This window comes from Crinia signifera, chromosome 6 (assembly GCF_055691185.1).
Source record: "Crinia signifera chromosome 6, ASM5569118v1, whole genome shotgun sequence".
In the NCBI taxonomy this organism is placed as follows: Eukaryota; Metazoa; Chordata; class Amphibia; order Anura; family Myobatrachidae; genus Crinia; species Crinia signifera.
In genome coordinates this window covers 276,436,459-276,462,092 of record NC_139222.1, presented here as the reverse complement: position 1 = coordinate 276,462,092, position 25,634 = coordinate 276,436,459, and the positions used below count along the sequence as shown (strand labels likewise).

The 25,634-nt window shown below is 47.8% G+C and overlaps 1 protein-coding gene across 3 annotated transcripts; it reads right to left on the bottom strand.

The window, feature by feature from the left end:
• LOC146009376 (C-type lectin domain family 2 member A-like) lies at nt 1–24,631 on the bottom strand. 3 transcript variants are annotated; one of them, XM_083149690.1, is made up of 7 exons: nt 24,397–24,631; nt 18,623–18,660; nt 7,826–7,909; nt 7,637–7,696; nt 6,085–6,257; nt 3,417–3,526; nt 1–240 (listed from the first exon to the last, which is right to left on the bottom strand). In XM_083149690.1, exons 2-7 carry the CDS (start codon nt 18,639–18,641, stop codon nt 42–44), a joined length of 645 nt encoding a protein of 214 aa, XP_083005816.1. In that variant the 5' UTR covers nt 18,642–18,660; nt 24,397–24,631; the 3' UTR covers nt 1–41. The 3 variants fall into 3 exon arrangements, with proteins under 3 accessions (XP_083005816.1, XP_083005814.1, XP_083005815.1); XM_083149688.1 differs by lacking the exon at nt 24,397–24,631 and adding an exon at nt 23,260–23,525; XM_083149689.1 differs by lacking the exons at nt 7,826–7,909; nt 24,397–24,631 and adding an exon at nt 23,260–23,525.
• Between the last annotated feature and the right edge of the window lie 1,003 nt (nt 24,632–25,634).

Below are 25,634 nucleotides of genomic sequence, written 5' to 3'. Positions count from 1 at the left end.
CACAACCCCTAATATTACACATAATAGGCCCTTGATCATTTTCAGCTCCAGGCCCATTTAGAGCTTAATGTGGCACTGCCTGTGTGAATAACATGATCGTTGCTCTGCTCACAAAAAGAACTCGCTGTGGAACAAATCCATTTTTTGTGATAATTCCCGCTCTCACTCTTGACCTGGTTTTGATTGAGGAAAACACCTTCGGATTCATCAGCATGTGCGGACAAGCTCTGGATAGAAAATCTGGAAAAACAAAATGGCAGCAGTGAGTTGTGTGGGAAAAGATCACATTGGGCCTTATTCTAGTTCACTCTTTCTGAAAAAATCCTTCTTAGATGGACAAAACCATGTGCACTGCAGGTGGGGCAGATGTAAAATGTGCAGAGAGAATTAGATTTGGGTGAGTTACTTTGTTTCTGTGCAGGGCAAATAATGGCTGCTTTATTTTACACTGCAATATAGATCTCACTTTGAAGTAAAACCTCACCCAAATCTAATGCTCTCTGCACATGTTACATCTGCCCCACCTGCAGTGCACATGGTTTTGTCCAGCAAAGAAGGATTTTTTCAGAAAGAGTGAACTAGAATAAGGCCCATTGTTATAATATTGTGAACAGAGCAGTAGTGCACACAGAGGAAGGAGGGGGGGTGTTTCTGAGTACCCAGGACCCCCTTGACAGAATGCAAGCAAGGAGAGGGGTGGAACGAATATGACAAGATTCCATTAGAAAAATCCTGTATTTGTCCCTGCAGAGAGTTTTTTTTTGTTAAGTACTTGTGTACTTTCACGGCGGCAGTTACGTAGTCAGCATAGCGTCCCTGTCAGAATCAGCATAGTGTTCCTGCGGCCAGCGTAGTCAGCGGCCCTGTCAAAGTAGTTAGCGTAGTCAGTAGAGTGTGTTCCAGTGACAGCTTAAGTAGTTAGCGTAGTCAGTCAATCAAGCATCCCTGTCAGAATCGGCGTAGTGTTCTCGTGACCAGCGTAGTTCGCGTCCCTGTCAGAATCGGCGTAGTGTTCTCGTGACCAGCGTAGTTAGCGTCCCTGTCAGAATCGGCGTAGTGTTCTCGTGACCAGCGTAGTTAGCGTCCCTGTCAGAATCGGCGTAGTGTTCTCGTAACCAGCGTATTTAGCCTCCCTGTCAGAATCGGCGTAGTGTTCTCGTAACCAGCGTATTTAGCGTCCCTGTCAAAATCGGCGTAGTGTTCTCGTAACCAGCGTAGTTAGCGTCCCTGTCAGAATCGGCGTAGTGTTCTCGTAACCAGCGTAGTTAGCGTCCCTGTCAGAATCGGCGTAGTGTTCTCGTGACCAGCGTAGTTAGCGTCCCTGTCAGAATCGGCGTAGTGTTCTCGTGACCAGCGTAGTTAGCGTCCCTGTCAGAATCGGCGTACCGTAGTGCAGCTAGCTGGAGCTTACGTAGTTAGCGTAGTCAGTCAGCATTCTGTCACCATTTATTACATTGTGTAAGTTATGGATGCTGAAGCATTAACCATCTATAACCTGCCGCAGACGGAAGAGGAGTCGGTGCAGTTTTTACAACACCACCCCTTGCTGCCAGAGACACAGACCTGTGCCAACGGGCATCCTATGAGAGGCTTAATATGAAGGAGCGGATGTGGCCAGCCATGACGCCAGCACCCTGATGTCCCCCATCCAGATGCATATTGAACCGGTACCTCCATATACTCTGACTGTTGGCGCGCGTACAGCACTCAACAACTTGAGCAGGCGGGGTAACATCATGCGCTCGTTAACCACCGCCACAATTTCGTGGACCCAGACACCGGGGTTCATACCCAAAACATTGAAAGGCTCTGGGGGTCATGCAAGTGGAGGAACAAGAGACCGAGGAGCACTGCGCGCCAATATCTTGACTCCTAACTGCGTTGTTTATTTGGCGCAAAACACTTGGTGCAGAGAACGCTTTCCTGCGCATATTACATGCACTAACTCTGGTCCAACGGCTGACAAATCACCAGACAAAAATGCAGATGCAGCTGCGTCAACATCAGCTGCATTTGTAGGGAATGCAGAAAGCGAAGAATGACTGTTTTTATAGTTTCTTGGACTTGTTATTTGACATTATTCATTGTTTTTTTTTCTTCTTTATTGTTCACTAAAATCCAGTTACCAGTTAACACATGTCGTCATTACTGTTTCAGATGTATGATATGCCAGGTGTGAATGTTTTCTTTAACCCTTTGAGTGGTGGGTTTTGCTGGGGCAGGTTTGTCCTGTCGCAGCAAAACCCACCACAGAGTTGTGGGCCACCCCCCCACGTCTCACCCCCTTGTCTCCACTATCCACGCCAGCCCAGCCAGGGGATGAGTTACGCGTCCACCCGACCTGTTCATACCCCCACTATCCACACCGGTGTTTAGTTGACTTTATAAAGTATGGTGAGCGCAGCGAGCCACCGAGCCCCACGGACTACATGTCAAGAAATCCGCGTGGATAGTGGGGGTTTCAAATGGAGGCATTTGCCAGTATGTAACATGGAGCACTGGCAAATGCGTCCTTTATTGTGCATAAGATGCACCTGCATCTGCACTCCCCTTTATGCACGAGACGCACGTTCTACCGAACCCCTAACCCTGTAGCGGACACGGGCAGGGTTGCCATATCCTGCCACAAGAATAACTGAGACGCACAAGCTTCTGAGATGCTTGTGCGTCTCAGGCAGATGGAGCGCTTCTCCGCAGGCATCTGCCAGTGCAGGAGATCTGGCGGTTACCGGCACTGTGTGAAAGGTGCTCTCTAGGCTTGCCAGGGACAGAGCAGCAGCTCGCGGGGACAGTTCGGTGACTAGGGCTGCTGCAGGAACACTATGTTGACTACGCAGGGCTGCTGCGGAGACACTACTTTTTTTGTGAGGATGCTTCTACTAATATTTAGAGCGGCACTAGTATAATACCCTCACATTGCAAATCTGGAATTTTTTTTTTTACACAGGTCAAAAATAGGTTAGAGACAGTTGAGACTAAAATTCAAGATATTGTAGATTCAAACTGAGAGCTGAATTGCAGTGTGAAAATAAAGTAACCAGTGTTTACCCTGCACAGGAAAAATATATATAACCCACCCAAATCTAATGGCACCCACACACACGGGGCAATTTGTGGGTATTTTTCAAGCAAACTCACTGGATCGCTTAGAAATTGCTCCTACATCGCTGTGTGTGTATGTGTGTGTGTGTGAGCCATAGTGATGCGCGGCCATGGTCCCACGTCTCGCTACCGCCTAGCGATTAATATCTAGCATGCTGGATAAATCTATAAATCAGAGTTCTTACTGACAGATCGCTCAGCACACAGCGCTGATACGTCGCTGTGTGCTGAGCGATCTTCCTGAAGCGTTCTGAGCGATCTGGATAAATGACTATTATTAACAATGTTAAATATTACAATGAGAGAACACTTACAGCTGCTCATTGTATAATGTTCCGTTAGTCCAGGTCCAGCCATTGCTATCACTGCTCCAATTTACACCAATCCACTGATTGTCTATGCCCTTAAATCTGTACAGAAATCTCTGTCAGGAATAGAAGACAGAATATATTAGATGAATATCAGCCGCTCAGACGTATAACATTAATATATCAGCTGCTCACAGATGTATAACATGTATTTATGTACAAGCAGGAAATGCAGCTGGAAATTGTAGCTTTTCACACTGGCAAAACCACATTACACTGCAGGGAGAAATGTGTTAATTCAGGGGTAGATGTATGAAGCAGGGATAAGGGAGGAGAAGTGATAAAGTGCCTGGTACTTTATCACCGGCCAATCAGCTCCTGACTGTCCCTTTTTAAACCCAAAAACTAGAAAGAGAAAGAATTGCACGATTGGATGCACACTAAGGAAGAAAATATATGAAGAGAGGGAATAATCTCCAAAATATTTAAAATTTAACTTTTATTGATATTTGGAACTAAAAAGGAGAGAAAATTATCCTGTGTAGATTTTTTTAATACATAGAATCTCACAGAGTGATCTCCTTCTTTGGCTTGTGAACAATTTCAAGAGTTAAAAAGACTTTGACATACATACAACATATATTTGTGGCGTGCAGATGCATGAAAGAAAGAATGGTGTTTATAGGGATTAAAACGAGTTTCCCTTTAGGCCGGCTACAAGTGATACTGTGAATCTGTTTGGTAGTACTTCTCATGGGTTAGGTCTCCAATCGAGATAGTTTTATGTGATGTCCCTTTTCTGTGTGTTAATATGTCAGCACTTTAAATCATCATTTATATTAGATGGATATTGGTTTACGTGCGTATTTTTGTATTGCATAGGGTTGATATATAGGTCTCTGCCTGTATCTTATATGATCACTCCCTTTGCCTTTTTTCTCAAGTAGATTTTATTGGGGTTTTGTGGCTCTCTCTCACAGACCTCCTAGTAGCTAGAGGTATATATTTTTAGCAGTTTTTACCCCAAGTTGGATCTGTACAGTAAATGTTCTTGTCCAGAAAATACCACCCGTGGGCCACCTTTTATTAGATTCTGGGAGTGATTATGCCAGGCAGTATGTTTATACTGGTTTCCTAGCCTCCTTTATCTATTGTATATCTTGGAGGTTATTGCCATCTAGTGGGTGTTTTATATTGGTGGACGTAAGTGTGCCTGTTTTCCAAATATCACAAGGTTCTGCTTCTTGTGTTATAATTCCGCTCTCTTTTCACTGAGCTATTAAATGCTATTAGTATTGGTTTAGCAATCGCCTCTTCATCATTTTATGATGGTATTTTTTATGTTCTGCCTTTCTGGCAGGTTAAGTTGGTTTATCTTGGGTTGGTTTATTTTAATACCGGGTATAGTTATTATAAAAATTTGTTGAATGAGTTAGTACTCTATTATTCAACAGATCTTACTGTAACGTTATATTTGATATAATATTTAATAGCTTATTACCCTTTAAATAAACATTTATAATTTTGCGTGTGTTCGGCTAAGACAGGGTTAAATAATGGTGATATGCTATCCAATTTTAGCAGATTCCTGATATTAACAGACTTAAGATGGTGGCTGGTATCCCTATGTAGGGCTTTATATCAATCTACACACACATTTCACTGTATCTCCCTATGTAGGGTTTTGTATCTATCTACAAACGCTTTCACAGTATCATTGTTTAAATTGTTAATACATTTCAATATGATTAGAAACAATGTAGCCGGCTGCAAGGCTTACACGTGTTTCACAAGTTAGCTTCCTCAGAGCCGCAAGCCGAGTGTCCCCTGTGAGTCATATTTATTGATACATGTTGGCCAATCAATTATCTTCTGGCTGTCACATGGTATTTGTTCTCCAATGGGCTTCTACTGCATCTGCCCTCACTGGAGATGCTGCTTCCGCGAAGGATCTATCGGATCTGAAACGCGTTTAGCGCTTCTTAACCACCACCTTTTTGCCTACTATCTGGACCTGGGACCTTTGTGGATTTCGGACATTCAGTAGGAAGGTCATTGACCAGATCTAGACTGGATTGCCCTGCCGCTGTGACTGCCCCGTCTCCTGCATTGCCCTGGGTTGTTGATACTGATGTGTTTTTATACCCCCCCCCCCGCAATTGTAAGTGTACATCTTTATTAAAATAGATAAGTGATTATCAGTCTGCACTATCTGGTTTTTTCTTTATATTGCATGGTACCGTTTGTGGAGGATGAGTATTCATTTGGACATTAATCACCTATCGCCTATGGAAAGGAGTACATGGTGATATAACTTTGAGACATTTATTTAATCACTTTCAATGGTGATTGATTTGATGAGAACCACCTGAGCGCTGGAGAACATTTCTTTTTTTCTTTTGTACTGTTGTTGTTGGGTGTTATTGAATGGCACCTTAAGAATTGTATATCTAGCTGCTTCACGGTGTTAATATAAGCGCACCAATTCACAAATTCACTCTATTTCCACTCATTCCCAAAATTCTGAAAATGTCACACTTCCCCGTTCCTCTAATGTTGGGAGGTGAGCAGCCTAGCACACAGGTCTAGATTCTGCCAGATTACTGGAACCATCGCTAGATCCCTAATTTTCAGTGCTACTAATGCAGTCAAAGCAGACACATGTCACACTCACCAGCTCCTCTGCAGTATCAATAGTCACCAGGGATGCATTATGTGACTGGCAGAAGCTCTGGGCAGATGTCCATGTCTCACGTGTCTCAGAGAAATAGTAACATTTGCCCCGGTACCAGATCCAGTCATCCTCACATGGCGCAGACTTCTGTATGCAGGTGTCTGGTAACTGAGCTGTAACCAGATAATATTGGGGAAAACATACTTTATTGCCTGTTTTGCAAAGGTACATTAAAGGGTCTCAGAAAATAATTTACTACTTGTTTCTTAGAATGGCGCCCGATTTCACTACGTGCGGTACCGTAGTGAAATCGCATCACATGGGGTTTTTGCGTGGCATGTGATGTGATTTTCCTTTGTAATTTATTCACTGCTCTCTGGCAGTGAATAAATTACATACATCATACAATGTAATTTACGCGCCCAGTCCCACCCCACCACACACACACACACTATCCACGCCACCCCGAAGCGTGGCGAGCCCCGCGAGGTGCGGCAGAATTCATCCTAACGACTTTTTCATGACCCCACTATCTACGTCGGCGTGGAGTTGATTTTATACAGTGTGGCGAGCGATGCAATGCGATTTTCTTTCGCAGAATAGCCCACTAAGGGCGCAGTTCTGGGAAACAAGTACCAATAATTCTACCAATGTGATCTCTATAATGTGTATTAATCCGACACGTGAATCTAAAGGTCGATAGTTTTTTTAAAAATGTTTTTAGGGTGTCAATGTCGACATAGGTTGACATGGACACTGTCTAAGTGTACCGCGTCCCCTCGCCCACTATTTTATTCTCCCTCCACGCCCTAGTGGATGATAGGGCATGAGATACCGTCTTTCGGCACGTCGGCTAAAAATTTAGTAAAAAAAATTCACCATGTCTACCTTTGACCCTGTCGACCTTTTGACTGTCAACCATATGATTGTCTATCATGAGTCAGTATATGATCAGTCTGGATACCCTCCTACACCAGCCCTGCCTGCTGTGACCACTTGTCTAGAGAGGCTGCTATCCCCAAACCCGCCAACTGTCCCGAATACAGTGGGACAGTGCCGCTATTTGGAGACTGTTTTGCTGTCCCTCACGCAGGTGGCAGCGTCCTGTGGGTGGGGAGGAGCCGGAGATCACTGCTGCTCTGCAGAAGATCTAGTGATCGCTGAAAAGATGCAGGGAGGGAGCCAGGGGATGCACAGCTGCAAGGGGAGCATTGGGCAAAGCCCAGAAAATGATGAGAGCAGGGGTTGTGGTGCTAGGCCACGCCCCTCCACCTGAGGCCATGCCCACCCTCTTTTTGGAACGGATGCGCCTTTGGCGCGGCACGTTTTGAATCCAAGTTGCCCAATGTTGGGAGGTGCAGTATGCATCCGTGACTTTGGGTCAAAGTCCCAGGAACAAGAAACAACAGGGGTGTCTGGGGAAAAGGAATAACTAACGTAGATATAGCCCGGTTAGTCCCGTCACCTTAGTGGGCAGCATTTCAGGTACAATTCTATTAAGTGAAGCACAAGATAAAAGAGTAAAATCCAACCATGTGTACATTTATCTTACATAAAGTAGTATCTGGCGTGGATGTCACCTCATCTTCTCCATGATGGCGTGACTGCTCACCTGGAACCCAAGAAAGAATACAGGTAAATGAGCATCCTCTGGGCACCGCTGGTCAGTGCGGTCTGTCTATGTATTACAGATTATGCTCTCATTTGATTTACAGATAGTTCCTAAGATGTTGGTGCTTACCTGTCCTTGAGAGAACAACTGCTGTAGCGATCAGTACAACGGCCCCCACAATAGCGAGGATCAGACGCACACGTTTCCATGATTCTAAAATGGATTGGATATAAAATAAGGAATTTGGTACTTACCGATAATTCCCTTTCACCGAATCAGCAGGAGACACTGCAGTCATTACATGTGGGGATAGAGTAGGTGTACTGGAGGAGTGGCACTTTAAGAAAACTTTACTGCTGCAGGCTCCTCCCTCCTCTATCCCCACCCAGACCCCAGTCTTAGAAAAACTGTGTCCGAGAGGAGAAGAGAGACCAGGGCCAGCCCGGTAGGGAACGGAGCTAAAACATAAACAGAGTTAGTAGACAATGCACATAACGTGAACATACTAACAAAACAGAACACATAGGATTTTTGAAAAGTTCCCTATGTAACAATAACTATGCAACAGACATTGCAACAATAGAAAGAGTATATCTTTCACACACACACAAACCACACTAACATCATGGCAGGAGAACCAGTGCTGGGTGGGCGTGCAGTGTCTCCTGCTGATTCGGTGAAAGGGAATTATCGGTAAGTACCAAATTCCTTATTTCACCTACATGCAGCAGGAGCCACTGCAGTCATTACATGTGGGGATACATACCCAAGCTTTTAAGTCCGGGCGGGAGAGCTCTGGGGCTCCTGTAACACTGCCCTACTAAAAGCCGTAGCCGAGCTGGCGAAGGTATCAAACCGATAAAACTTTGCAAACGTGCTAGATCCCGACCAGGTAGCCGCTTTGCACACTTGTGTCAAGGAGACACCTCTCGCCATGGCCCAAGAAGTACTTACTGACCTCGTGGAGTGCGCTGACACTCCCGATGGTACTTTCTTTTGTGCATACAAGTAGGCTTCCCTAATTGTACAGCAAATCCATCTTGCCAAAGTCCTTTTTGTCGCAGGCCAACCCCTCTTAAGTGCATCGTAGAGCACAAAAAGGCTGTCAGATTTCCTTAGATGTTGGGTTCGCCTAACATAGACCTGTAAGGCTCTGACTACATCCAGAGAAGCATCTTCACCCTGAAGAACCGGTATCACTATAGGCTGGTTTACATGAAATGCAGAAACCACCTTAGGAAGGAAATTCCTGCTAGTACGTAGTTCAGCACGGTCCCTGTAAAAGGTAAGGAAAGGAGACTTACACGATAGGGCTCCTAATTCAGAAACCCTACGTGCTGAGGCCAAAGCCAGCAGCATCACCGTCTTCCAAGTCAGAAATTTGAGATCCGAGGTGTCCAATGGCTCAAAAACATCTGACTTCAAAAACTCTAGAACCACCACTAGATTCCATGGTTCCGTAGGAGCAGTGAACGGTGGTTGAAGTCGAAGTACTCCTTTCAAAAAGGTTTGTACTTCAGGAATCAGCGCTATCCTGCGATGGAAGAATACTGAGAGGGCTGAAACCTGAACCTTGAGAGAAGCAAGCTTCAAACCTGATGCAAGTCCCGCCTGCAGGAATTCAAGAAGTCTAGCCAGAGAAAAGATTGCCTTTGGCACCTTCCTGGCCTCGCACCAGCGGATGTATGACTTCCATATTCTATGGTAGTGAGACGCTGTTACATCCTTCCTTGCCTTAAGCATTGTAGGAATGACCGTTCCTGGTATACCTCTTCTCTTCAAAAGTTCGGCCTCAACCGCCATGCCGTCAAACGTAGACGAGGCAAGTTTTGGTAGACGAATGGACCTTGCTGCAGCAGGTCTTCTCGCAGCGGCAGGCGCCAAGGTTCCTCCACCAACAGGTCCCTGAGGTCGGAGTACCACGGACGCCTGGGCCAATCTGGAGCGATCAAGATGACTTCTACTGCTCCCCTCTTTATCCGTTTGAGTACCTTTTGAAGTAACGGAATAGGAGGGAAGAGATATACCAGGTCGAAGTTCCAGGGGATGGAGAGGGCATCCACTGCCGCAGCCGCTGGATCCTGAGCCCTTGCACAATACTGCGGAAGTTTGTGATTCAGTCTGGATGCCATGAGATCTATCTGTGGCATCCCCCATCTCTGAACCAGCTGTTGTAAAACCTCCGGATGAAGGCCCCACTCTCCCGGGTGGAGATCCTGCCTGCTGAGGTAATCCGCCTCCCAATTTTCCACTCCTGGAATAAAGACTGCGGAGAAACCGGTGGTGTATGTCTCTGCCCAGGACAGAATCGGGCGGACTTCCCGCATGGCTGTCCTGCTCCTGGTGCCCCCTTGTCGGTTGATATAGGATACTGCCGTGATGTTGTCCGACTGTATCCTTACCGGCAAGCCGACAAGTAGGGGGTGGGCCTGAGCCAGTGCCAACCTGATAGCCCGTAACTCCAAGATGTTTATGGGTAACCGGGCTTCCTGGCTGGTCCAAAGACCCTGGAAAGTGCGACCCAGCGTGACCGCACCCCAACCCCGAAGGCTGGCATCTGTGGTCACCATGGTCCAGACTTGAGACTGGAAGGAGCGACCCTTGGTAAGGTTGGATGTATCCAGCCACCATTGAAGAGAGAGTCGAGCTTCCTTGGAAAGAACAATGGTCTTGTGGATTTGAAGATGGGACCCCGACCATTGAGCCAGAAGATTGCCTTGGAAGGTCCTGGAATGAAACCTTCCGTAAGATAGGGCCTCGAAGGCTGCCACCATCAGGCCTAACAGCTTGGTGCACAAATGCACCGATACTCTGCGAGGCGTCAGAACCTGACGAACCCTCTGCTGGATAACTGTGACTTTGGATAATGGCAGAAAAACCCTTTCCTGGACAGTGTCGAACAACAGACCCAGAAACAAAATCACTTGTGTTGGTTCCAGCTGTGACTTTTTGAAGTTCAGGATCCATCCGTTCTGAACCAGGAAGTCGCAGGTAGTCCGGGCATCCTGTTGTAGCTTCTGCGGTGAGGATGCTTTTAGGAGTAGATCGTCCAGATAGGGCACAATCGTTATCCCCTGAATCCGAAGGGCTGATATCATGCAAGCCATAACCTTTGTGAAGGTTCTTGGAGCTGATGAAAGACCGAAAGGGAGTGCTCTGAACTGGTAATGCTGATTGCGAATAGCAAACCTGAGGAACCGATGGTGTGGTTCCCAGATCGGGATATGCAAATAGGCATCCTTTATGTCCAGAGATAAGAGAAACTCCCTTGGCTCCAGGCTTGCAATGACTGACCTTATGGATTCCATCTTGAACCTGTGGTACACGATGTAATCGTTGAGGTGCTTCAGATTGAGAATGGGTCTTACCGAACCGTCCGGCTTCGGTACTAGAAAAAGACTTGAGTAGTAACCCAGCTTTTCCTGAGCTTTGGGGACAGGTATAACGACCCCTGCTTGTAAAAAACTTTGAATGGAGTTGACCAAAGCTGCTTGTGTTGTTGCTAAAGCAGGTAGGCCTGTTGTAAAAAATCTGTTCGGCGGAGCCTGAACAAACTCCAGTTTGTACCCGTGTTCCACAATCTGAAGCACCCAACTGTCTCGACAGTGAGACCTCCAGACGTTCTCGAAGAGGGATAACCTTGCGCCCACCTTGGGGTCCCCCAAATGGGCGGGAAGCCCGTCATGCCACAGGTTTGTCTGCAACCTTGGGTTCTGCATGGCGGGTAGAGGTAACTGCGGCTGCGGCACCTCTGCCACCTCTGCCTCTACGCCCTCGAAAGGACGAAAAGCCTCCCCTGGCACGTCCTCTAAATGAGGCGCCCCCTCTAAAAGCCCGAAAGGACGGACCCGTAAATTGTCTTTTCGGTGGGGGAGTGGCCGAAGGGAGGAAGGTAGACTTACCTCCGGTAGCTTGAGCAATGAGCTTGTCAAGCTCAGGCCCAAACAACATATCTCCCGCATAAGGCAAAGCTTCTACTGCCTTTTTAATGTCGGCCTCCGCCTGCCAAGACCTTAACCAGATAGTACGTCTGGCCAATACAGCTGAAGCTGAGATTTTTGCCCCCAACTCAGCTACATCTGAAGCAGCTTCTCCTGTATAGGCAGCTGCATCCTTGACATACAGAGCCAGCTGTAGCAGCTCTTCACGGGGCCTACCGCTCTGTAAACCCAATGCAAGCTCCTCAGCCCATTTCTCCATGGCCTTACTGACCCAGGCTGAAGCTAAGGCTGGTCTGAGTAAAACCCCTGCCGTGGTGTAAATAGATTTTACCGTGGTCTCAAGACGACGGTCAGGAGCCTCCTTCAGAGCCACAGCAGCCTGAACTGGAAGCGTGGTTCGCTTGGAGAGCCTGGACAGCGAGACATCAGCTGGAGGCGGAGTCTCCCATTTTTCCCTAGATTCAGGAGAAAAAGGGTAGAGCAGTTTCATGCGCCTAGACAATTGGAATTTTCTGTCTGGCGTTTTCCACACATTAATAAGTGGTCTGTCCAATTCATCCGAATCAGGGAAGGTAACCTGATGCTTTTGTGTCCGACCAAATATGGACAAAGGAACAGGAGCATCCTCCTCAACCAAATTAAGTGTGGTGCGAACTGCTTGAATCAGGCCCTCTACCCCCTGAGGATCATCACGCTGTAGCGCCTCATCCTGAATGTGTTCAGGTTCATCTACCTGAAGTAAATCCACATCCTCATCCCCATCAGTATCAATATCAGCTCCCTGTATTGAACCTATGGGTGATCTAGGACGCTTTTGTGGAGGGCGTGAAGGGCCAGCCACTGGGTTGGACAAAGAGCCCACAGACTGTATAAGGGTCTTAACCCAGGCTGGTTCAGTAGAACCCATCATGGAGAGGTGAGCCTGAAAACGCTCCCTGTCCTTCCTGGAAGCAGCTAATTCTGCAGCTAATCCAGCCAACACATCCTGTAACAAAGGTTCAGAAGAATCTGACTGAGAAGTCTGTGTCTGAGGCTCCACATCCTGTGTGTGCTTTGCCTGATAACAAGATTCACACAAAGAGACACCCTTTATATGCTGGGTGAATTGCTCCTTACAAGTTTTACAGGTGAAAACTTTAAGAGCAGCCTTGGAGGCAGCTTTTCCTGCCATATTGTCAGTGTATGAGATTAGTTCTAGAATCACACACTCACACAGACACAAATATACCAAGTGCACACACTGTAAGCAACAGATATTCTATGCCTAGAGCAGCGGAGCTGAGCTAGGATAGGGAGGGGGAGCCTTCCGCCCTTGTATCAGAGATTATGCACAATCTCTGTAAACTGTGCACAAAAATAATCCCCCAGTAACTTACAGACCTTCTCTGTAGTGGATAAGGGGGAGCGCTGGACTGCAGTGCGTGCGCTGGAGCGCGGTACACGATGTCCTCAGATCAGCCTTGCGGTGGGACAGCAATGGCGCCGGCAGAGAGAGAGAGAGAGAGAAAGAGAAAGGGCGGCACCCGGTGACGTCACCTAAGCCCTCCCTCTCCCTCCGGCGCGTAGCTTTGCTAGAGCGGAGCGCTGTGTACAGCCTCCGCTCTGATTCTGTCCCCACTGACGCACACCAAAATGGCGGCCGTCAGGACTTCGGCTGCTGTAACATTAGAGAACGGGTGCGCCCGCCCGTCTCAGGCCACATTTCGGCGCACAGCGCCGCTTACCTGCAGCGATGCTGCCTTCATTCCTGGAGCAGTGGCCAGGCCTTGGACCCGTAACGCGAGCCGCGTGCAGCTGCGGCGGGTCCCCGATGCGGTGGCACCGGTGGCCGGATGCGTGGAAGGCGCACTGCGGGCAGTGGCGACCAGCACCCCTCCAGGTCCCACGGAGCAGGCAGACCCTGCGGAGGGGTCTGCCTGATGTTCAGCAGTAAAAATAAAAATTTCCAAAGAATAAAAAAATAAAAATAAAAGTAAAAAGACCTAACTCCCTGAGGAGAAGAGGCCCAGAGAACCTACTCCTCCGGGCACTTTTTCTAAGACTGGGGTCTGGGTGGGGATAGAGGAGGGAGGAGCCTGCAGCAGTAAAGTTTTCTTAAAGTGCCACTCCTCCAGTACACCTACTCTATCCCCACATGTAATGACTGCAGTGGCTCCTGCTGCATGTAGGTGAAAAAAATGTTTAAAGGTGAAACTTGATTTGAACATGGAGAAACAAAAGACAACATAAAGGCACATCACACCCATCGCATCTAAAACCCCTTTCACACTGCACAAATAACCCGGGTCCAACCGGGGACTCTCCTTTTCAAAAACCCATGTCCAGCAACCCGGCATTCCGACCCGAGTTAAAAGAAGGGATTTACTGGAGTCGGAGCCGGGTTGCTGGGCAGTCTGAACTGGTAACACAGATCCCGTTCACTGCTATGGAGGAGGCAGCAGCATTGCATAACTGAAAGGGGTATAATAGGGGTGACCAAAACTATAAACAGCTACAATCAGACCGTAACCGTTAATGTCAAATAAATTATTAAAAGTTTTAACTTAAAAATAATTGATGTAAAGTAAAATGTGGCCAATCCAATGGGGGCACCAGCAACTCCTCATGGCCCAACAGATCATGGGCCTGATTCAGACCTGATCGCTAGGCTGCATATATTTCCAGTCTAGCGAACAGGACAGCGCCATCCGCCACCCCGACGAATGCCCAACTGCCACATCTCCTCACTGGCATGCAGCCAAAGGGTAGAGAATTCAGTCCATGGTCGAAGTGAACACCATGACCATTTGGTTGATGGTTACCAGCGGTTAACGGATGGTAAAAGCTGAGCGGTTTTCTTCTGTAGCTGCCTTTGATGAAATAGCGGGCTACTCGCTGTAGGTTCCTTGATAAAGCTGCATTGTGGGAAAGCAGCGAAACGCGTTGGTCTCTGCCTTGCTGGACATTGTCCCACTCTCTGGACTGACCCTCAACTCCTCGCGATCTGCTTGGAATTAGCAGGAATCCTCTCCTCCCCAGGGACCGTGGACCATATTCCAACTGTCCGATACGGCAACCCAAAGGCCAGTATTCAATGAGAAAAATTTGCCTTGTTTTATGGAGAGTTTGTGCTATTTTCGCGTTGGAAGGAGCATTTTGCTCTCCAAAAGTGAACCACCCTATTCAATGTGATATTTTCGCTGTCTTTTTAAGTGATTTTCTCCGTGTCTCTCCGTGTAGCAATTCTCCATCTTTTCATGGAGAACTGGAATGTGAACTTTTAAACTAAAAGGTTTTTTTTGTTTTTTTTTTTGGTGTAAAAAAAAAAAAAAAAAAAAAAAAAAATCAGGATTTTTTTTCTGTGAAGGGGCATGTTATTTTTATTCATGTGCTTATAGCACATGAATATATATTTAATTTAAAAAAATATATATATTTTTAATTTTTTTTTTACACAGAGCAGCCAGAGCTCTCGAGCCGCTCATTAGATATTCATATAGTCACTGCATCCGATCATTACATATGCACGATCGGGTGCAGTGAATACTGGGTCCCCCGCTGGCTATAAGGGGGGGGGGGGGCAGCTTGTAATGCCTGGGTCCCGGGGAGCCCTCCTCCCCTCCACATATGTTCTGGGGCAGCCAGGGAGACTTTAATCTCCCTGGCTGCCACCGTCCCCCGGCTCCCTGCCAGCTCGTCCGCTGCAGGGGTTAAGACTCGCCGCGAGTGGCGGCGAGTCTTAACCACATTGAATAGTGGGAGCAGGAGTGGCAGCGAGCCCTCCGGAACAGGGCGAGTGCATGTCGAGAGAAAAAAATCTCTCGCCATGCACGGAGAATTTTTTTCATTGAATACTGCCCATAGTGAGGACCCCCTTCTTTCCTCCAGCATTTGGGAGGCATCCATCTCCTCAGCCCAGCAGGGCTCTGCATTGGTCAATTGGGAGCAATTCTGCCCACCCCCATTGGGACATTTACACCCCACAGCCATCTATCCACCAGTGGGAAGCATCGTTTGGAAATACCTCCAGTGGCCACGGAACTCATACCATCTTTCCAGGCCACACACTAGAGAGGATCCACCACAAATTGGCTGAGTGCTCCATCCACTCTTTCCAACAGCCCATCAATAACCCTACCCCCCCCCCCCCCGGGAGCACTCAGCCAATTTGTGGTGGATCCTCTCTAGTGTGTGGCCTGGAAAGATGGTATGAGTTCCGTGGCCACTGGAGGTATTTCCAAACGATGCTTCTCACTGGTGGATAGATGGCTGTGGGGTGTAAATGTCCCAATGGGGGTGGGCAGAATTGCTCCCAATTGACCAATGCAGAGCCCTGCTGGGCTGAGGAGATGGATGCCTCCCAAATGCTGGAGGAAAGAAGGGGGTCCTCACTATGGGCAGTATTCAATGAAAAAAATTCTCCGTGCATGGCGAGAGATTTTTTTCTCTCGCCATGCACTCGCCCTGTTCCGGAGGGCTCGCTGCCACTCCTGCTCCCACTATTCAATGTGGTTAAGACTCGCCGCCACTCGCGGCGAGTCTTAACCCCTGCAGCGGATGAGCTGGCAGGGAGCCGGGGGACGGTGGCAGCCAGGGAGATTAAAGTCTCCCTGGCTGCCCCAGAACATATGTGGAGGGGAGGAGGGCTCCCCGGGACCCAGGCATTACAAGCTGCCCCCCCCCTATAGCCAGCGGGGGACCCAGTATTCACTGCACCCGATCGTGCATATGTAATGATCGGATGCAGTGACTATATGAATATCTAATGAGCGGCTCGAGAGCTCTGGCCCCCTGCTGGCTGCTCTGTGTAAAAAAAAAAATTAAAAATATATATATTTTTTTAAATTAAATATATATTCATGTGCTATAAGCACATGAATAAAAATAACATGCCCCTTCACAGAAAAAAAATCCTGATTTTTTTTTTACACCAAAAAAAAAAAAAACAAAAAAAAAAAAACAAAAAAAACCTTTTAGTTTAAAAGTTCACATTCCAGTTCTCCATGAAAAGATGGAGAATTGCTACACGGAGAGACACGGAGAAAATCACTTAAAAAGACAGCGAAAATATCACATTGAATAGGGTGGTTCACTTTTGGAGAGCAAAATGCTCCTTCCAACGCGAAAATAGCACAAACTCGCCATAAAACAAGGCAAATTTTTCTCATTGAATACTGGCCTTTGGGTTGCCGTATCGGACAGTTGGAATATGGTCCACGGTCCCTGGGGGGGAGAGGATTCCTGCTAATTCCAAGCAGATCGCGAGGAGTTGAGGGTCAGTCCAGAGAGTGGGACAATGTCCAGCAAGGCAGAGACCAACGCGTTTCGCTGCTTTCCCACAATGCAGCTTTATCAAGGAACCTACAGCGAGTAGCCCGCTATTTCATCAAAGGCAGCTACAGAAGAAAACCGCTCAGCTTTGGTATCCGCTGGTAACCATCAACCAAATGGTCATGGTGTTCACTTCGACCATGGACTGAATTCTCTACCCTTTGGCTGCATGCCAGTGAGGAGATGTGGCAGTTGGGCATTCGTCGGGGTGGCGGATGGCGCTGTCCTGTTCGCTAGACTGGAAATATATGCAGCCTAGCGATCAGGTCTGAATCAGGCCCATGATCTGTTGGGCCATGAGGAGTTGCTGGTGCCCCCATTGGATTGGCCACATTTTACTTTACATCAATTATTTTTAAGTTAAAACTTTTAATAATTTATTTGACATTAACGGTTACGGTCTGATTGTAGCTGTTTATAGTTTTGGTCACCCCTATTATACCCCTTTCAGTTATGCAATGCTGCTGCCTCCTCCATAGCAGTGAACGCCACACCGACGTGAATAGTGGGGGTATGAAAAGGTTGGAGGACGCGTACCGCCGCCCCTCGCGGGCTCGCCACGCTTCGGGTTGGCGTCAATAGTGGGGTGGCGTTAACAATGGGGGGGCCATTTCACCCATGAGGGGGGGGGGGGGGGGGGGGTAGCAATTAAAATTGGGGTTCTGGGGGCTTTTTACATTGGAATAAATGTAACATTGGGTCTCGGACCATTTCACATTGATTCCAATGTAAAAATCTCGTTGATTGCATCATCGCATGCATCTTATGCCGCACAAACACATAAGATGCATGCAATGCTTGAGATATCAGCCCGACACATACAATCTAGATCGTGGGCGCCATGCTAGGAAATAAGTACCAAAAAATCTTCCACAGTTGCTTTCTTTAGTCTATCTTTTGCAAATTATTACACTTAGACCCCGCTTCCACTGAACCCTGTAAACCCAAGGAAAGACCAGTAAAACCTGTGGATGTTATTAATAATAATGTCACTGTCAGTAATTAGTATCATGTACAGTAGCTGTCAAGTTCATAAAAGATTCATTCAAGTACAAGGCACAAAGGAAGACATGAAACAGTTTGGATAAAAAACAAATATATATTAAATGTAAGTTGTAGGTCCAGCAACGCCACTTTGCTAATGAAACTTATGAGGGTGCCCGCTTGCTATATAAAGTAGATAAAGTCCAAGTTACGTAGCACTTAATCATTAGTATCAAAGTGTTTAATGGCAAACGGCAATGTTTCAATGCAACCGCATTGTCTTCAGGCTCACAGCCTACAAACAAAGTCTTACTTAAATAAACCAGGTGCATGGCACCACACACCCACTGGGGAACAACTACCAATGATATATATGATATAGATAGATAGATATAAATGTTCATTCTGGCACCTGCCATATTTCAAAAACCCATGCAGTTCCTCTTCCCTGCATGGGGTGTCGCTGTCTGCTGTAGTGCTTCTAGCACAGTGTGGTCTGTATATCATCACTAATATGCAAACCAGACCTGTGCTAGAAACACCACAGCAGACAGCGACACCCCAGGCAGGGAACAGGAACTGCATGGGTTTTCAAAGATAGCGGGTGCTAGAATGAACACTATATTAGTATACATTATATTATTTTACTGTATATGGCTACTATGTAATTAGATTTTCATCCTATTATTACCTGGTGGTGGCTTCATCATGTTAAGGATTCGGAATAACCTGTAAAGAAAGAAAGAGGACTTCTAAGCAAATACAGATTCTTCCTGCTGCATCAGAGGCTCACAGCTCATTATCCAGGAATGTCGTGTGACCTGTTCTACCACTGATCTGTGAGAAGAAAGTATGTGCTTTCTAAAGAATGTATGTGCTCTCTAAAGATGACAATCAAGGATATAAAATCATCAGTGGTTTATGACTGATGTCCCAGGATATGATTGGTCACAAATAAAAGGGTGGTTGCTTACACTATTGCCATCAATGACAACCATTGATTGCCACTCCTAGTGCTCTCTGCAGCAGCAAGGGACTGACTGAACGGGATGCAGATATAACCCCGGCGGTCGGAATCCCGACACTTTCTCCCTCTATGGGTGTCCACGACACCCATAGAGGGATAATAAATTAGTGTGCCGAGCCAGCAAGGGGGGGGGCGATCCAAGCCCCCCCCCGGTCGGGATTTCGGCGGTCGGTATTCCGGCATCGGGATTTTGAACGCCGGGATTTCGTATCAAACCCGACTGAACAACCATACTGGTAAGCATGACAGACCACGGCTGCAGGCCAGTACAGCAAGGATAAACGTTAATGCCTTTGGTGCTGGGACTTTGTTCACGTGTAGAAGTATAAGTAATCAGGGCATTCACCAACAACTCGATCTCCCCTCCGAAACACATTATTACTATGAACAGTTTCTTATATAGCGCAGCATATTCCGTTGCGCTTTGCAATTGCAAACAGTGATTAAACAAACTACATCACCGACCCCTCTGTACCCACCACTACATCACTGACCCCTCTGTACCCACCACTACATCACTGACCCCTCTGTACCCACCACTACATCACTGACCCCTCTATACCCACCACTACATCACTGATCCCTCTATAATCCTCACTACACCACTGACCCCTCTATACCCACCACTACATCACTGACCCCTCTATACCCACCACTACATCACTGACCCCTCTGTACCCACCACTACATCACTGACCCCTCTGTACCCACCACTACATCACTGACCCCTCTGTACCCACCACTACATCACTGACCCCTCTGTACCCACCACTACATCACTGACCCCTCTGTACCCACCACTACATCACTGACCCCTCTATAATCCTCACTACATCACTGACCCCTCTATAATCCTCACTACACCACTGACCCCTCTATACCCACCACTACACCACTGACCCCTCTATACCCACCACTACATCACTGACCCCTCTATACCCACCACTACATCACTGACCCCTCTATACCCACCACTACATCACTGACCCCTCTATACCCACCACTACATCACTGACCCCTCTATACCCACCACTACATCACTGACCCCTCTATACCCACCACTACATCACTGACCCCTCTATACCCACCACTACATCACTGACCCCTCTATACCCACCACTACATCACTGACCCCTCTGTACCCACCACTACATCACTGACCCCTCTGTACCCACCACTACATCACTGACCCCTCTGTACCCACCACTACATCACTGACCCCTCTGTACCCACCACTACATCACTGACCCCTCTGTACCCACCACTACATCACTGACCCCTCTATACCCACCACTACATCACTGACCCCTCTATACCCACCACTACATCACTGACCCCTCTATACCCGCCAATACATCACTGACCCCTCTGTACCCGCCACTACATCACTGACCCCTCTATACCCCCCACTACATCACTGACCCCTCTATACCCCCCACTACATCACTGACCCCTCTATACCCACCACTACATCACTGACCCCTCTATACCCACCACTACATCACTGACCCCTCTATACCCACCACTACATCACTGACCCCTCTATACCCCCCACTACGTCACTGACCCCTCTATACCCCCCACTACATCACTGACCCCTCTATACCCCCCACTACATCACTGACCCCTCTGTACCCACCACTACATCACTGACCCCTCTGTACCCGCCACTACATCACTGACCCCTCTATAACCTACAGCACTGACCCCTCTATAATCCTCACTACATCACTGACCCCTCTATAATCCTCACTACATTATTGACCCCCTCTACATATCCGCCACTACACTATCCAAGCTCGACATGGGGTTAGGTCGACAGGATCATTAGATCAACACAAGCATTAGAAATGGACCGTCGACCTTCCGTCTTGCCATGCAAACGCCTCAGTCTGTCAATCAGGCAGAGACGTTCACAATTTATTCATTTATTTCCAGTGATTTATATAGCGGCAGCATATTCTGTTGGCACGGGCCTAGGGGCGGCTCCTACCATGGGCGGCAGCAGCAAGGCACCTGCTGTCACCCAGTTTGTCAGTCTGACATTGACTCTTTTACAAAATTTACAGAGCGGCAGCTCGCTGTCGCTCCTCAGTGCAGGGAGGAACTCTCTAGCTTCTCCATCCCCACAGCTGTGTCTGTGTGCACGGCAGCGCTGCTGTCGGCTGCCGCTGTACCTATCCCACTCTGGCAAGCAGCACCGGCACTGCAGCCTAATGCTATAGTCCCTGACCGCCCGTCCCTCCCTCCCTCCGAGCAGAGCATGCAGGCAGTATGCCTGCCTTTAGTGTTCCCCCTAGGAATTTTTGGGGGCAGGGCGCCGCTGTATGGGATGGGGGCGGACCGGGCCCGCCGACGGCATCGTTGTAGGCGTGCCCGGGCCGCCGCGTCACCAAAGCGGGCGTGCCCAGGCCGCAGCGTCACCAAAGCGGGCGTGCCCGGGCTTCCTCCGTCGTACAAGGGGGCGGATCTGGCCCCGCCGAAGTCCGCGAGCTGCCGGGGAAGCCTAGCGCCGCCGAGATTGCGGTGCCTGGAGCTTCCCCGGGCACAACATTAGTCAGGCAGCAGGCTCTTTTAGCGGGGCGCTGCTGGAGGGGCAGGGCGCATTTTGCCCTTTAGAAATTGGGCAGGGCGCAGCGCCCCGCTAAAACAGCCTAGCGGGAACACTATACCCTGCTCACTCACTGACTGACAGCATGAAGTTCCGGAACCCAGCGTCCACACAAGTTTACTTTCTGTTCCATGCAAGAGCAAGGAACTATTCTCCCTGCACTGCAGTGCACTCAGGTTACGAGCCTAAAGTCATAGTGCTGCTGCTGCATGGCCACGGATCAGAATGTGTCTGTAGTGCTTTAACTGTTTGCAACCCTTCTATTAAATGGTAAGTGCAAACAAATCGTCATGTTAAACTAAAAGTATGTGTCTGTGTTCCCCCTAGCCAATTATTGTGTGTTTCCAACACTAGCATTAGATGCTGGTTTAGTACATATGTTAAATAACACGGAGAAAAAGACTCTTTTTTGGGGCACTCTTGAGAAGTAGTTTACATATATTTATATGTAACCAAAAAAAACCATGAACTACCGAGATATGTGGAAAAAGTTTATGTAATATTGGTACTTAAAACTTAGCTTCTAATTTAAATTTTTAATATAAGTGGTAATACACACAATATATAACAATAAAGTTTAAAAGATGCACTGTAGCCCACATGTCATTATGTCAGCACGAAAAGGAGCTCTTCATTCAATTAGTACATATGTTGCTGGTGACTGAGTACTGGTGTTTTTATTTATTATGGTATATATATATATATATATATATATATATATATATATATATAAATAATGAAGAAAAACAGCACTCGCAATATTCTTAAGCAACTGCTGGGGTGTCCATGTAACTCAGACCATGTTCCATAAAGGCCATAGATATCCAAACAGATAAAGAGCGCACTCACCAGACTTAGTACCGGATAAAACTTCAAATTTTTATTTGATCCATTAAAATATGCAAGGCAGGGTCGACGTTTCGGGTCACCACATGACCCTTTTTCAAGACACACAGACGCCTGGATACCTGGAGCAATACTGCTCCAGGTATCCAGGCGTCTGTGTGTCTTGAAAAAGGGTCATGTGGTGACCCGAAACGTCGACCCTGCCTTGCATATTTTAATGGATCAAATAAAAATTTGAAGTTTTATCCGGTACTAAGTCTGGTGAGTGCGCTCTTTATCTGTTTGGATAGATAGATATATATATATATGGCTGTTTTAGCGGGGCGCTGCGCCCTGCCCGATTTTTACAGGGCAAAATGCGCTCTGCCCTGCTAGCAGCGCCCCACTAAAACAGCATGGTGCCTGCTCTGGCTGTGTGCACGGGGTAGCGCAGCGCCGCCTTAGACGGCGATTCCCAGCGCTTCCCCGGCAGCACGGTAACTTTGGCGGTGCCGGCCCCGCCTCCTTTAGTGACGGCGCCAGGCGGGCCCGCCCCTTTTCGCGATGTCGCGGCCCGGGCACGCCCCTTTTCGTGACCGCCCACAACTGTGACGTCGGCTGGCCCGGTCTGCCCCCCTTGCGCTGCAGCGCCCTGCCCGCCCTAATTTCTAGAGGGAACACAATATATATATATATATATATATATATATATATATATATATATATATATATATATATATATATATATATATATATATGTGGGTGCACACATACATACATATGGGGGGGGGGGGGGGGGGCAGCCAAAGATGTTGTGCCTAGGTGGGGCCTGACCCCTAAATTTATCTATATAAAATATACCTACACATCCCAGAAGTAGGTGGCAGTCCTCTCCAGCCTTACAGTGTATGCCGGGTACTGTGCAGTCTCCTCCCGAGTCCCGGACACCAGAGACGTGATGAGGTCCACACGCGGGTGCTGCATGTTTCCCGTGCCCCCCGCACAGCTAGTGACGGGAGCGTGCGGGACAGCGAGACGAGCTATCAATGGCGACAGCGGCAATTGCCTGGGCCCCGGCACAGTGACAGCTACATTAGCTTCCGGAGTGCTCTATTCCCCGGTGCGTATCACTGAATGAATGCAGCCTGTTACTACTTCGTGCTTCCTATTTATACTGTATCGGGAGCAACCCCTAGATCTGTGGGCGGAGTCACTACCGCTGTGTACACATGAAATACATAACACACATATATAATATTATATACAGAATAATAACTAAGATAAAAAGCAATGAAGACACAGGATATTGGGCAGTTATCTGTCACATATCCAACCCCCCACTTACTCATAAGTGATAAATGCGCAAAAACACTTTTATTTCTATCTCAAGCTTTCATTTACTCACTAGACATAAATCCTACAAACCGACTACTGCAATTCTATCCCTAGTTTCATTTCCCAAAATAATTTTAAGTGCTCCAATGATGTATTCATTCCAACTCCCCCCTCTCCCGGCGATCGTACGCCGGAGTTCCCGTGCCGCCATTCACACTGAGCGGACAGTGGGCAGGCTCTGGCGGCCGAACTTCCGAGCGCTCCCGAGTCTGCCCGAACATCCCCGAGTGAGTGATACTACGTACTAGGCCTGGACATTTTCCGGGCAGTCAGCCCAGAAGCAGCAGGAGGGCAGCTAAGCCCCATAACACTGCTAAAGTGAATAAAGATCCACCGTGACCCCTCTTGTAGCAGTATCTCGCTCTATACGTATACATATGGATGCATAATTGGTATATGGTAATTGGTATATATGGTAATTGGCATATGGTAGTTGGTATATGTATGTATTGAGATCAAAGTTGTTTGCGAACATTTCCCCCTTTGTGGTAGTGGAGTGGGGCGGCGGCGGTGGTATTTGGCGGGGGAGCGCCGCGCGTTCCTGTATTCTGCTCCCAGCCAGCAGCACGACTACACAACGGTGACACGGCAGTAACCGGCCTCTTACCTCCCATCTCAGCGCTGTCACGTCCCCGGGCAGCCCAGCAGCCGCAGCAGGATCCGCCGTATCCGCAGCAGGGCGCCAGAATCCAGGACAGCCATCATCACGTGTATGGCACTGCCCGGTACAAGTCAACAAGGAATCCAGGGAGAGGGTGGAGGAGGTGAATGCACAAGCTGGATGTGGGCGGAGTCTGACGGCAAGACGAGCAACGACGTCGCACCACACATGACCCTGCGGCTGTATCTAGTATCTGGCTAGGGATGGACATCGATGGTCGATGTTTACGAAACATCGATATTTTCTTTTGATGTTAGTGGTTTTGCCATTTAATGGTGACCTTCCGATGTTTGCCACCATCGAATGCTAATCATTCGATGGTGTACCGATGGTGGCTTATTTTTTGTAGTTCCCAAAAGCTATGCCTCCCCTGGCTGCTGTGTCTGAATTCCTACGGTAGGTTCGTAGGAGGCTGTCTGAATTTCTCTCTGCTCCCTCTCTATGGTTGCTGCTAGGCAACAGGGCCCACTGCTAGCTCTGATTGGCTCTCACTGACTCAGAGAGCCAACCAGAGCACAAACCTCACCCTGCAGCACCAGTCACACAAACAGCAGCAAATGTCACAGACAGACACACACTTATGCTGGGTACACACCAGGACGACTAGGGCCCGATCCCCACAATCTCGATCCAATTCCGATCAATTGGATGTAGATTGTGTGCTGATTGGGCCCTTTTCTGACCTGCTGTGGACCGATACCGATCCGATGCGCGGTCCCGCGGGTCGGTCGGTCGTTATTGAGATCCTACCTGCTGCAGGTAGTGATGAATAGAGACAGGATTATATGCAACATAAAAAGCTCGAAATATGCATGCAAATATGCATGAAAAATACTTAAAATATGCATGAAAAGCGTCAAAATATGCTAAATAAAAAATACAAAATAAAGTGAAATTTTATAGTTTTTTATTTAAATCAGCATACAATTAGTAAGTAGTAAATGACCCCCAGCAGTATACCCCACATAATGCCCCCAGCAGTATACCCCACATAATGCCCCCAGCAGTATACCCCACATAATGCCCCCAGCAGTATACCCCACATAATGCCCCCAGCAGTATAACACACATAATGCCCTTAGCAGTATAACACACATAATGCCCCCAGCAGTATAACACACATAATGCCCCCAGCAGTATAACACACATAGTGCCCCCAGCAGTATAACACACATAATGCCCCC